At 46.3% G+C, this 14,112-nt stretch overlaps 1 protein-coding gene and 1 pseudogene across 1 annotated transcript; one reads left to right on the top strand and one right to left on the bottom strand.

The window, feature by feature from the left end:
* Positions 1-323: 323 nt before the first annotated feature.
* LOC146960267 (uncharacterized protein KIAA1958-like) lies at positions 324-1,283 on the bottom strand. The gene has a single exon (XM_085772486.1). The coding sequence runs from the start codon at positions 1,281-1,283 to the stop codon at positions 324-326; it is 960 nt and encodes a 319-aa protein (XP_085628612.1).
* Positions 1,284-4,158: 2,875 nt separating this feature from the next.
* LOC146960266 (uncharacterized) lies at positions 4,159-7,040 on the top strand (annotated as a pseudogene).
* The last annotated feature ends 7,072 nt before the right edge of the window (positions 7,041-14,112 follow it).

Raw genomic sequence — 14,112 nt, 5'->3', positions numbered from 1 at the left:
TAGACACAAGCTCGCTACTCTGTGTCAGAGCGATAGGCTCTGCTCTGTGTCCGCCGCTACTTCGTATCATTTACATTTATCTGAATGTTTCCATTTATTGTGCAACCACTGAAATATGAGTCTGTTGACAGACGCTTTGGTGGCATGATGTGTGTTTCTGGTGAGTTAACAGCTCGATCAGACAGCACGTTGCTCCAGCGTTTCCGGCTCTCCATAGATGGTCTCCAGTAGCTTTTTAGTGAGCTTTCAGACGTACGAAAAAAGTTTTTGTTTAGATATGTATTTTATGTTCTGCGACACAGTGTCAAAATGTATAAAGCATCTCACCTATGCCCACTCACTGCCATGATCTCCCTCGCCTCGAGTCCCGCATCAGACAGTGTCTGTATGGCAGTGGCTCTCAGGCTGTGGTTGGTGTAAGACGTGTGTGTCCCCGCCTCCTTGCACATCCTGGGTAACATCTGTGCCAGCTGGTTTACTCCCAGGGTAACGGCGGTAAACCAGAAGCCGTCTGTCTCCACTGTCCCCCTCCTCGGCTGCAGATACATGGCCTTTGCACCAGGTGGAATTTTCTTTAAATATTTTGCGAGCGACGCTACCGGGCAGAGCGCATTTCCTCGCTCCTCGTACATAGCACCCCTCCGGTTTTCTCTGTCTCTCTCCAGCGGGTCTTTATGATTTTTTGTTTCCTCATTGAACGACATTGTGAAATATTTAGCTCCGTTGTCGTCACTTTTCAGTATGAATGAGTCAGGTTTGAGGTCCCGATTCCCCTCTTTGCCCCTGCATCCAAAGTGCAACTGAATGTCATACCAGACCTTGTTCAGTAAACCCTGAGGATTGTCTGGACTCAGCGCTGCCGCATATTTTAAGATGCGCTGGTCTTCAGGTGAGATCGGGGGGTGATGTGTTGTTCTGTCCTTCCCTGCCCTTCTGATCTCTTTGACGACTCCTTTGAAAACATTATTAGCTGATGTAAACTCTGGGTCCTGCATCAAATTCCACAAACGGCTAACTGGAGGTTCGTTGATGTATCGATTTAATCCAGCCCGAAGTCCAAGGTAGCTGCTGATGCTGTAGAGCTCCCCTTTAGTTGTCTGGATCGATCCATAAAACTGCCTCAACACCGTGTTCAGCTCGGTCTTCTTAATCGACTGAAAGTTGACCTGGATATTTTTTAGATTCATCCAGGTCTGAAGGCAGTTCAGAGCCCAGGTTGTCTGCCTTACAGTGTTAGCTTCATTTTTGCTCTTCTCTAAGTTGTAGAGGTCGGCTGATGTCATATCAGCACACCTGGTTTGCGCTGATGTATCCAGGCCTCTTTCCTTCCCTTCGTCCTCCTCCGAGTCTGATGATGACCATTCATAGTTCAAATCAAATGTTATTTTTGGAAATATGTCCATCTTTACCGTGCAAAGTTTGCCACAATCTAAGATATTTAACAGCTGATGTAACGTTAGCTAATAACGTTATTAGAACGCCCGTACAGCGGAGTGATTATGTCTGTAAAAAGTCGCAGTGCTGTTATACTGTATATCAGCACTCATGGAACGTCTCTTGTCCAATCAAATTGCTCGGTTGGGACCGGTCGGAACTACCTGTTGTATAAGTGTTATTAAATAGTCTGCTCGGCTCAGCCGCTTAAAGACGTATGATTTTAACTGTAAAAACAACATTTTAACGGTAAAAACAACATTAAATTATAAGTAATTTATTTAATATGTATTTATCTCGTAAGTGACCATGGTATAAGTGGGATAATGCCCTTCGAGGTGTCCGATTATCAGAAATTAATGGACGACGCGGAGGCGTGAACCGTCCGACGCGAAGCGGAGGACGGGTTGCTTCTGCGAAGTCCATTAATTTCTGATAATGGAGACCTCGTCGGGCATTATCCCTTACATAATGTATTGATTACTGTCAGGATAGAAGGACCATTTCACCCAGTATAACAAAACATGTTTCTGAACAGGATCACTGATAGCTATAACTTAAAGCCCCACTAGATATATGGTGTATTCAAAACAAAAAAATAAAATAAAATAAAAAGATTGTCTGTTTTTCTGCAGAGTTTCCTCTCTGTGTTTTTGTTGTGGTTTGAGTGGCCACTATCAACAGTAAAAACCACATCAAAACCACAAACAGATAGAGAAATCTTAAGAAAAATAGACAATTATTTTATTTTTCAGTTTATATATCTAGTGGGGCCTAAGTGTTCATTTGGTGTGATTATCTGTGTAATCACTCTATATTTTATTTTCAAGGGGCAGAATTACTGATTACTGCACCTTTTAGGAGGAACAATTTCAACAACATGAATGGTCCTATAAGTGAGTCAGGTTAAGATAGCATTAAGCATAAACTCTTGTGATGTTGCAGGTGTGTGCGTGCACGCGCATGCATGCGATGCATTTACAGTAGAGAATTAATCTCCTGTATGTTGTAAGTGGGTAGTGATCATTCAGTTATTCAGGGAGGTCTGCTATTTCGAAGTTACTCCTTGACATCTCTCTTTCTACCCAGGCGGATCCTGTGAGTACCATGCTGCTGATGTTCAAACTGACCGGACAGCATAGAAGGGCGCCTTCGACAACTGAATGACTACTAGATCATACAGGGGAAGATTTGTTCTTGGTTAGTGAGTATTATGTGTAACGCACGCACGCGCACGCACGCACGCACGCACGCACGCACACACACACACACACACACACACACACACACACACACACACACACACACACACACACACACACGTCTCAGATATGCCTGATTAATATTTCATTTTCTCTTTTGTTCTCCCCACCTGTGCATCAGCTCCTCTTTTATGTCCTCAACGTCCGACCCCACTTGACCCCGTCCTTTTCTTAGGTCCTCCTCCTCCTCCTCCTCCGCCACCGCTTCTCTCCTCTCAGACCTCCACTGACTTGATTCTTTCCTTTTTCTTCCCCACAGAGCTCAGAGCCTCCAAGTGGTGCGGACAGTCCCTTCAACCAGGCAGTCCGAGAAGAGAAGGATCAGATGGCCCCAAGCCTCCAAAACAGCAGAGTGGCAGAAGTTTGATGAGGATGCAGATAAGGTGCTGGAAGCAACAGCCAAAGGGGATGTTGAGAGGAGGCTTCAGACCATGACGACTAGGGCCCGACCGATATGGATTTTTTGGGGCCGATGCCGATTACGATTATTAGGGGGGAAAAAATCCGATAACCGATTAATCGGCCGATTATTATTATTTTTAAATTAAGTTTTAAAATTGTATTACTAAAATAATATATCTATATATATTATATAATATATAAATTAGGGCTGCCTGGTCGACCAAAAGATCATTAGCTGACCAAAATTTCATTGGTCGATTGGTCGCAGGAAAAAAACAAACATTTGGAGCCCTGTCTTGTCAAAATTAAGTCAAAATCAATATGGGCTTTTATTTTGAAGGGCCAAATACAGGAAGTCATGACACGTGATACTTTTTTGTTGTTGTTTTTTTTACACGGCACGGCGGGTCTCTCTCTCTCTCTCTCTCTCTTTTCAAAAGCGACTTTTTCCAGTGTTGTTCCTGACGTTTCTGGTTTGGAGACTGTTTTCAACGATCAGCAGTTGCTGCCGTGCCCTGCACCGTGTCAAAGCGCTCACCGGCGGTCAGTCTCACAGCAGTGTCACGGAGCAGAGACATGATAGTCCCCGCTGCAGTCAGAGTCCCGCAATGCTCCACGCCGCGGACCCCCCGTCACACAGCCTCAGCTCAGTCACTCACCCTCATCTACTGTGTTTATTGGTGATAAATGAGCATACTGCCGTGCCGGTATATAACGGTAAAACCCGACCCCGACCGGCTTGTTGAATCTCGGACCCAACACGGCCGGAGACGAGCATTAATTAATTAATTCACAACCCGACCGCGGTAAAAAAAAAAAAAAAAGGGAAACAGAAAGCCAGTGGCAACACTGGTTTTGAGACAGATCAGTCACTCTGCTGTGTGCTGTGACTGAGGTGGTAGTGGATGGAGTTTGTCATGAGGTCGGCGCCGGTGCGGGGGAATCTTTTCAAAGTAAAACCAAGTTTTATTCCCTGCATTTTATTCCTGAAAATATCGGCGACAATCGGCGAGTTTTGGCCGATTACCGATTAGTCTCAAACGGGCTATAATCGGCCTTAATGACGACCATCATAGTGAGCATGGCAGCAGAAAGGTTTGGAGTTGAGGAAGAAAGGAGACCGAAGCAGCCTTACACCAAGAACCAGAGGGCAGTCAAAATCCACAACATCAGGAAAGAGCTGAAAGCCTTGAAGAAACAACATAAAGAAGCCAGTGAAGAGGAGAGGGGACCACTGGCAGAGCTCCGTCACATGCTCAGGAAGAGGCTCCTAGTCCTGCGCAGAGCTGAACAACACAGGAGACGGAGAAGAGAGAGGGCTAGAAAGCGGGCTGCTTTCATCAACAACCCCTTTGGCTTTGTCAAGGAGCTCCTTGGACAGAGACGCAGTGGACGCCTGGTTTGTTCAAAGGAGGAAGTCGACCAGCACCTCCATAGCACCTTCAGTGACCCTTCACGACACCAAGAGTTAGGGCAGTGCAAGGCGGTAATATCACCACCAGAACCTGCCGAGGCCTTCGATCTGAGGGAGCCACTCCTGAAAGAAGTTCAGGAGGTGGTGCGAAAAGCAAGGTCCAGGTCAGCACCAGGACCGAGCGGTACACCCTACAAGGTCTACAAGCACTGCCCTAAGCTTTTACATCGGTCATCTGGAGAAGGGGAAGAACAGCGCAGCAGTGGCGATTCGCGGAGGGAGTGTGGATCCCAAAAGAGGAGGACTCCAAGAACATCAGTCAGTTTCGTATCATCTCGCTGCTCAGTGTTGAAGGGAAGATTTTCTTTAGCATTGTAGCTAAGCGACTGGCGGAGTTCCTCCTCAAGAACGGGTACATCGACACTTCAGTGCAGAAAGGTGGCATCCCCGGGGTACCAGGCTGTTTAGAGCATACAGGTGTGGTCACTCAGCTCCTCAGAGAGGCAAGGGAGAACAAAGGTGACCTGGTGGTCCTGTGGCTGGACCTGGCCAATGCCTACGGCTCAATGCCCCACAAGCTGGTCCTCGAAGCACTGGAGAGGCACCATGTTCCAGCTGCAGTAAGAGACCTCATACTGGATTACTACAGCGATTTCAGCCTGAGAGTCTCGGCAGGATCAACAACATCTGAGTGGCACAGATTAGAGGTGGGAATCATCACAGGCTGTACCATCTCAGTGATCCTGTTTGCACTAGCGATGAACATGTTGGTGAAATCTGCTGAACCAGAATGCCGAGGACCCAAGACCAAGACTGGGATCCGCCAACCACCCATCCGTGCCTTCATGGATGACCTGACGGTGAACACAGAGTCAGTGCCTGGAGGCAGATGGATCCTGACAGGGCTCGAGAAGTTGATGGGTTGGGCCAGAATGTCATTCAAGCCGACGAAATCAAGATCCTTGGTCCTGAAGAAGGGCAGAGTGGCAGACAAGTTCTGCTTCTCCATCGCAGGAACACCAATCCCCACCATCTCTGAGAAGCCGATAAAGAGCTTGGGGAAGTTCTTCGACAGCAGCCTGAGGGACACAGCTTCCATCAAGATTACCCGCGATGAGTTGGAGGGATGGCTCAAGGATGTGGACAAGTCTGGCCTGCCAGGAAAATTCAAGGCGTGGATTTACCAGTACGGGATACTGCCAAGAGTACTGTGGCCACTGCTCCTCTATGAGTTTCCGATCACCACCATCGCAGATCTGGAAAGGAGAGTCAGCCGCTACCTGAGGAGATGGTTAGGACTGCCAAGGAGTTTGAGTGGCATCGCCCTTTATGGGAACACCTGCAAGCTGACACTCCCCTTGAAGTTCATTGAGGAGGAGTTTAAAGTCTTGCGAGCAAGGGAGGTGCTTCAACTTCGGGAATCATCAGACCCCAAAGTCTCCGGGGCAGGGGTAGCAGTCAAAACAGGCAGGAAGTGGAGAGCAGAGGCTGCAGTGGAGCAGGCAGAGTCCCGGCTACGCCATGGAGTCCTGGTGGGGACAGTGGCCAGAGGAAGAGCTGGACTGGGAACCACCGCTCCCCCTCGTTTTGACAAAGCCCGAGGGAAGGAGCGGAGGCAGCTGGTCCAGAATGAGGTGAGAGCAGCAGTTGAGGAGGAGCGGTCCAGCAGAGCAGTGGGAATGAGACAGCAAGGTGCCTGGACCAGATGGGAGCAAGCTATGGAGAGGAAAATCATGTGGACTGACCTCTGGCGGTCAGAGCCTCACCGCATCAAATTCCTGGTCCAGGCTGTCTATGATGTCCTTCCCAGCCCATCCAACCTGCACTGCTGGGGATTGGCCGACACACCAGCATGCCCGCTCTGCCAAAAGAAGGGGACTCTTGAGCACATACTGAGCTGCTGCTCAAAAGCTCTGGGGGAAGGCCGATACCGATGGCGACATGACCAGGTGCTCAAGACCATTGCAGAGAGCATCTGCAGCGCCATCACCACCTGCAGGAAGGCAAGACCCATGAAGTACAACATCAACTTCATCAGGGCTGGGGAGAAGCCGAAAACAACATCGAGGGCAACAACAGGGCTCCTCAACACTGCACAGGACTGGCAGCTGTTAGTGGACCTGGGCAGCCAGCTCAAGTTCCCCCAGCATGTTGCCAAGACCACCCTCAGGCCTAACATCGTCCTGGTGTCAGAGGCAACAAAGAGCATTGTCTTGCTGGAGCTCACTGTGCCATGGGAGGAGCGCATGGAAGAAGCTTTTGAACGCAAGAGGGCGAAATACGACAGCCTGGTGAGCGACTGCCACAGCCAAGGCTGGAAGGCAAGGTGCATGCCTGTGGAGGTTGGGTGCAGGGGCTTTGCAGGGCAGTCTCTCTGCAGAGCGTACACTGCACTCGGCATTACAGGCGAGAGGAGGAGGAGAGCCATCTACAACAGCACAGAGGCGGCAGAGAAAGCCTCTAGGTGGCTTTGGATAAAGAGGGCGGATCCGTGGTCAAGCGCTGCTAGGGCACAAGCTGAGGCCTGATCAACCTCAGCTGGGTCGCCTGAGGGAGGGTGTCTGATGTTCGTGAGACCCGAAACACCCAATGATCTCAGGATACATCACTGAAGATGTGCCCTAGCTTGCATCAGAGGATGTTTCACTACAACTTCCATTGTTGTTTCTGCCTCTCCTTCATCTCAGACTCGCCTTGTTTTTCTCATGCTGCCTCCTCTGTCTGTATTCTCTCTCTCTCTCTCTCTCTCATTTGAACTTGTTTACTCCTAATCCTCTGTCGTCTCCTCTTCTTCCTCTTTCACTTCCACTCATCCCTATTTTTTGTATCCTCCTTTATCATTTATCAGTTCAAACAGTTCAATTTTAAATCTCTTACTCTTCTCCTCACCTCTGCAGGTCGTGTCAAGGTGACATTTGATGCTGAAAATATAAACATCTACTATCTCTCTCTCTGTCTTTCTCTGTGTGTAGAAAGCAGACCTGGCGGTGGCCGGTTTCACCATCACCTCAGAGAGAGAGAAGGTGACTGACCGGACAGCATAGAAGGGTGCCTTCGACAACTGAATGACTACTAGATCATACAGGGGAAGATTTGTTCTTGGTTAGTGAGTATTATGTGTAACACACACACACACACACACACACACACACACACACACACACACACACACACAGTCTGCCAGCTATCATTTGTCATCCATCCTAATCAATTTCTTTCTATTTATTTTATTTTGCAGAATAAAGGCATACGTTGATGCACTGCCGTCACTGCAAATTTGTCCATAGTGACCGAGAAGTGCTGCTAAGGCACTATAGAGTCCATCACTGGCACAACGTAAGATTGTTGAACTGCATCTATCTGGACTGTGTATGCACTTTCAGAACTAAAGGTGTGTTAAAGACCCACTTAACAAGATCTCATTCACAGTCACAGACAAGTCTTTTCCTTTTAATTGTGACAGTTGTGAATTCCACAAAATCTGTTCAGAGAAGGCAGGGCTGTCCCTGACCAAAATGGGGCCCTAAGCGGAAACCCCCCCTCAGGTACAAAACGACAGTATAATGAAATGCCATTGAACTTAAATAAATATAAATAAAGCGGACTCACAAAGAGTGAGTAAAATGTAAAAGTAACTTCAAAGTAAATTAACAGGCAGGAAAAATAACTTCACACTGAATAAAATAAATAAATCTAAGTCACAAAGAATAATTAAATATTAACAGTAACTTCAACTTGTGTCTACAAAAAACTAACAGTCAGACCTTTGAGTCTTTCAGGCACTGAAAGAGAGCAAAACAAGCATGTGTGCCTTTTACAGATGCACACGTCTGCATTTTCTGGATGCATAGTCATCAATGAGGTCGTCATATGACAGCTGCTGCGCCAATTCTGAGTTGATGCTTATGATAGCCAGGCCACTTAAACGTTCTTGCGCCATTGATGAGTGGAGGTATGTCTTAATGAGCTTCAGTTTTGAAAAGCTTCGCTCAGCAGAGGCAACTGTGACTGGGAGAGTTAATGCAATGCGGAGGGCAATCCAGAGATTTGGATACAGTTCCTGCAAATTATTTTCATGGAGAAATGACAGCATCTCCAGAGCAGTTGTTTGTGTTGGCAGTTTTGGAAGGGTCATGATTTCCTGGGCCATCTCTGCACCATCAATGTCAGACTCTCCTGCTGCAGTCAGTGTTTTCTCCACCTTGGTGCAGTGTTCCTGCAAGGTGTCTTTGGGCATCCCTTTAAGCTGGCTGAAATCAAGCAGGCCACCAAAATTTTCCTTCACCTGAGTGAATGTCTCAAATCTGTCTTCCAGTGATGTGACAGCAGAGTCCACAACAGTGTTGAAAAATTCCACCTCAAGCTTCTTCAGAGCATCATCCATGGGCTCATCTGCAGCTTCATAGGCAAAATGCCTTTTAGTACTCCTCAGTCTCTTCTCCTTGAGTTCTGGCTCTATGTTAAGGCCCTCGCAGAGTTCCTTGGCGGTTGACTGAGCATCAGCAAACCCAGATCAGGGGAAACATAATAGATATCTTGAAAGATTTAAACAAGTCCTGTACTTCAATTTAGAGAGCGGATGTGGAGACTGCCACCGAAGGAATGCAGGTCGGCATCCTGGAGGTGGTGCCAGTTCCTGGAGGCCCTGATTCCCCCGTGATGGCTGCAGTCGTGTTCAGTGTTGGGTAGTAACGCATTTTTCAGTAACTAATAACGTAACGTGTTGTTTTTTTTAAATCAGTAACTCTGTTTCCGTTACCAAACGCTGCGTTACTCCGTTCCTTTTGGTGAGGTTTTACAGCGGCACACTTGCTATAACATTTCAGCGATCAATAAAGTTTCATTGAATTGAAAGAACAACAGAGCACAGACACTAAGCACTTGGTGGCCGCCCTCTAGCGTCCCACGCGTAATCAAACAGGCTACATGAAGAGGACTGGACAGGTTAGGGCAGGGCATGACGGCGAGCTAAGGTAACGTTACAGTGGGTACTAGTTTCATTTGGACGATTTCACACGAGATTCACGCGTGAGTCACGGGAGAGTCACGCAGATTTTTTGTGGAGGAGTAAATTGTGTTTTCACCAGAAGCTGCAATGTGCCCAAACAACCGCCAGGTGGCATCTGTGAGCAGGAGCGCCTCCATAAGACAGCAGCACGGAGCAGTGAACACATACGGGGAATGCAATATAATAATAATACAGTATAGTTTTTCAATGAGAAAAATGTGACGACGGCAGCTACAGTATACGTCTCACTCTCTTTTTTCGGTCCTCAGTCTCGTGAGCTCCAAACACACCCGTCTGTGTTTTTAAAATGAGCCAACTACTGTACAGTAGTGCCACAGATTTCTCACTCCCCACATTGTTTGATTGAGAGTGTAGCTGGATGATTTCTCGTGAATGAACGGGCAAGAGCCTATGTCACTTTCGGGCTGGGCGATAAAACATAGGATATCCTGAAATAACTTTTCCTCGGTAGAAATAGGCTACAAGACGTAGCCGATACAAAGTTGTCCATGTTTTGACAGTGTGTGTGTGTGTGTGTGCCGAGCGGACCCGTTTAGAGAGACACGCGTCTGTATGGGACAGGTTTTTATTTAATTTAGAACAAACCTTATGCTCAGCAAAAATGGAAAATATATAGTCTAATATAATAAAATGGTTCTGTTGTTTGGTCACTGTTTAAAATAGGTCTGATCGATCCAGAGCAGCATTCATTTACAAGTTTAATCAGCACCAATTAAACTTCTTCTAAATAAACGTAAACATTCAATAACTGGGTCAGGTCGGACCACGGGCTTCTTTTTTTTCTCATCTTCCTCACAGGAGAAATGAGGTGTGCGCTGTGCTGCACTCGCTTCTCTCTGACGCGTCGGTGCTCTGTTTGTGATTTGTCTGCTGCCTTGAATCCGCCCTTTATATGTGCGCGTTCACAGATTCACAGTAAGACAAGCCAGGGTTGAGTTACCGAGTTGATAACCAGCGTCGTGGTAACGCTGATCCGGAGTGACAGTGTATGAACTGGTGCTCTGGTTTTTAGGTGCTCTGCAATCTCATAGTTTCAAAGAAAATGGATTGATTGATTTTTACTTAACGAAATGAAATATAATATATATATTAATATAATATTATATTATATTAATATATTGTTGTAACTTTAGAAAATATAATTCAGGGGGGGAAAGGCTTACAGTGGGTACTAGTTTCATTTGGACGTTTCCCTCACGGAAAGCGTGATTCACGCGTTGCGTGAAATTGTAGGTCACATTGTAGCCACTAGGTGGAAGCATCGTACTGAGATGCAGCTCAAAAGATTTTGGGATAATTCCACGTTTGACCACAACGTAGCTGCAATGGAGAGTGGCGCTGTTCATAGGCCATAGGCTACTTCATTTGCAGCTGTGGTCGAGAGAGCTAGAGAGTGAATGGAGAGAGGGACCGCTACGCCGGTCAATCAGATCAATGTTGTTGTTTTTTATTGTATCACAGTGGTTACAGCAGGCGCGGCGGCAGGATTTCAATTTTGGACGGGCCACAGTAATTTTGGATGGGCCACTACTTAGGAAAAAATAACACTAACATACATAGAGTTGGAAATTATTCCTGAATGACTCGTTCGTGTCCAAATTGCCTTGAAAGCACACATCTGCTGAGACCTATGGCTGAAACGAGCTTTGACAGCGCGGTCCGCCGCTCTCTCTCCCGTTAAAAGTTAATCTAGCTCACCCAGCGGACCTCTCTCTCTCCTCGTCTCTCTCGCTCTCACTGTCTCTCTCCTGTTACTTATAGCCTATGTGTTTAACCAAATACACGAAAAGCCAAATCAAATCAGAAATGCGTAGCCCACTTCTTTTTAACTCATTCATAAAGTAATAAAATATCTGGACATTTTGCCATCGTTAACATTGAGACAAAAGGCTGCAGGAATGGAAGAAGAATTGTTTGTTTGTTAACAGTGACTTTGTTGGTGCTACTTTAATCGTAGAATGGAGCCACAACGGGCTGATTTCAGCCAAGAGCAGCAGGTTGTTTTAATGGAAAGTAGGCAGCGATAGCCTACAAAAAAGTTGATCACAGCCTGAAGCAACAGTGTTGCTTCAAATATAACAAGAGGCTGCTTTTAATTTCTGACAGCTGAACATTGCGCTTTTAAATATGAAGCTTATCCAAACAAAAAACTAGAGCAACAACAACTGTCATTTTAAAAAAAAATTGTGTTATATATTGTTTTTGCTCTGTGTGTCGCGGTGATAACTTAACCGTGAAAAGTAGGCTACAACACACACACAACATAACGTTACAGCCGCAGTGTTGTGAGTGAGTCATGTCGGGACCAGAGCGATTGCTGGTCGGGACAACCAGGCTTCATGAACCCGCTCCACAGACCCCGGTGCCCGGCCGCCGCCGCTGCTGCTGGGGGCGGCCAGGCGGGGAAGGCTATCAGTGAGCTTTGCCTTCCCCGCCGTAGCAGTGGTGGCGGCGGGGGCAGCCAGACTCACACACCCAGGGAAGGCCATCCTGGCAGTTAAGAGGAGAAACTTTCTGCTTCTAAGTTGTTGTTAAGTTTAGGAGCAGCGGAGCGGCTCGCGGCTGCAGCTCTGTTCACTTCACACACTGAGAATGGAGTTTGTTTTTTTCCGGTAGACGTAAATACGTAAACACGTGTACCCTCTGTCCAATCAGAACGCCTCCCGACCCCCAGACGTTAAGCAGAATTAAATAAAGGCTATTTAATGTGTTTTCCATGTAAACCCCAATTCGGAATTATTATTTCCATGTAAACTCGAAGGAGAATATTTTAATTCCGAACTATTTAATTCAGAACAATTAATTCCGAATTAAAAAACATCATGTAAACACTGATAGATTAGAATAGAATGCGAGTGTGTTTTATTGAAAGCGAGACTGGGTGTGTGTATGAAAATCGCTACAGTGAACTGGTGCTCTGGTTTTTAGGTGCACTATCTCATAGTTTCAAAGAAAACGGATTGATTGATTTTTACTTAACAAAATTAAACTAAAACAATATATAGGCCTATTATATTACTATATTGTTGCAACTTTAGAAAATATAATCCAGGGGAAAGGGGGCTTACAAACATGGACCAAAACGGCTCAGTAATACGCAGAAAAATCCAAAAGAAACTAAAATGAACACACAAAAAAAACTAAACATCATGAAGTGGTCTCAATCTGTGTTTTACGCATGCCTCTGTGCGTCTGGCACATGTGTCTTGGAGTTCTGAATGGAGGCTGTATGTTCAGCTCCCCTTACATGTGAAATTTATTACATGAAACACGACGAAATTTCTTCACTTAGACTATGAACTGAAAAGTGTGAGGAGAGCTATTGCAGGAACCGTTTTTTCTGTTCAAAGCAAACAGCTGTGTGAAGTAGCCTACTGTGGGGGGCAGGACTTCTGTCTGACAATGTACTTGAGTGAAGTATCCACAAACACACCCATTGGTCAGAGATAAAGAGGATGCTAATGTGTCGCTTATGTGTTACATTTGGCGCATTTCCACTAGCACGGCTCGGCTCGATACGGCTCGGCACGGCACGGCTCGGCTCGGTTTGGTTGTGTTTCCATTACAACTGAGTATCACTAGTGCCGCCGTGACGTCATTTACACGGCGCCGAGCAACGCTCTAAACTCTGTAAATATATAACTTTAGCAACATTTGAAACATTTTCAGGCGAGAAAGTAGTCGTTTAGATCCCCAACGTGTTGAAAAACTGACAAAATACCAGCTGTTTACAATTTTGTTTCAACGAAGTCGGCGTTACTAAAGCTAGCCGTAGTGAGCAACGCACTTCCGGTTATTTTCACAAAATAAGACACCTGTTGCCTTTTATCATAAGGAAAGCCATTACGATAGAACTGGTGCTTTTACTTTGTAAACAGGAAGTGAACCTACCCTCGCTGTAGCTAGCTTTAAACCGCCGTTTTGACTGCTCTCGTCCCCATAACGGCATTTAATTTTCAATATGCCTTACCGGAGAGTCTTGCCAGCTCCGAGATCGGCCTGGTTCATTGTAAAACATTTATTTATTGATGTAAATGTGGTGTTTTCTGTGCGTACAGAACCCAAGGCAGTGCTGCTCTTCTTTCTAACCACAAACAAACTGCTGCTACAGCCACAATTGTTAGATTTAATCAATGACACCAACATTTAAGAGTTTAACCAGCCGGTGGTAAACCTCTAAAAAGCCATCGGGGAAGTTAATTAGCGGTCTGTTCTCCTCGGGGTGACGGTGGTAGGCTGGCCGGCGGAGCACGTCAGGAGCCGGGCTGCTGCCTCTGTGATGTCGCGGTCGCTGCTCGGACCTGGAGCTTCACTTCTCCGAAAAACATCGGGGCAAACTTCTAAACAGCCGTCGTTTGGATAAACTAACCGCACATGGGGATCTAAACAGTTACTTTCTCGCATGAAAAAATATTAAAACTTAATAAAGTCACGTAATAACAGAGCCAGTCTAAATATTAGAAATTCTCTGGTAATAACAGCTTCAGCAGGAACATTTCTGTTGTCGGTCGTCGAGTGGTTATGACGCTTCCAGTGACGACACTCATCGGCCAATCAGTGGAAGGCAGTCG

The sequence above is a fragment of the Trachurus japonicus genome, unplaced genomic scaffold (assembly GCF_045865225.1).
Source record: "Trachurus japonicus isolate A0001 unplaced genomic scaffold, Traja_1.0 AP030520.1".
NCBI lineage: Eukaryota > Metazoa > Chordata > Actinopteri > Carangiformes > Carangidae > Trachurus > Trachurus japonicus.
The sequence above is the reverse complement of the archived record's forward strand: the minus strand, read 5'-3'. Positions and strand labels throughout refer to the sequence as shown.

What these genes read in the sequence shown, in the direction of transcription:
- LOC146960267 (XM_085772486.1), bottom strand. Translation starts at nt 1,283, where the DNA reads ATGACATCAGCCGACCTCTACAACTTAGAGAAGAGCAAAAATGAAGCT.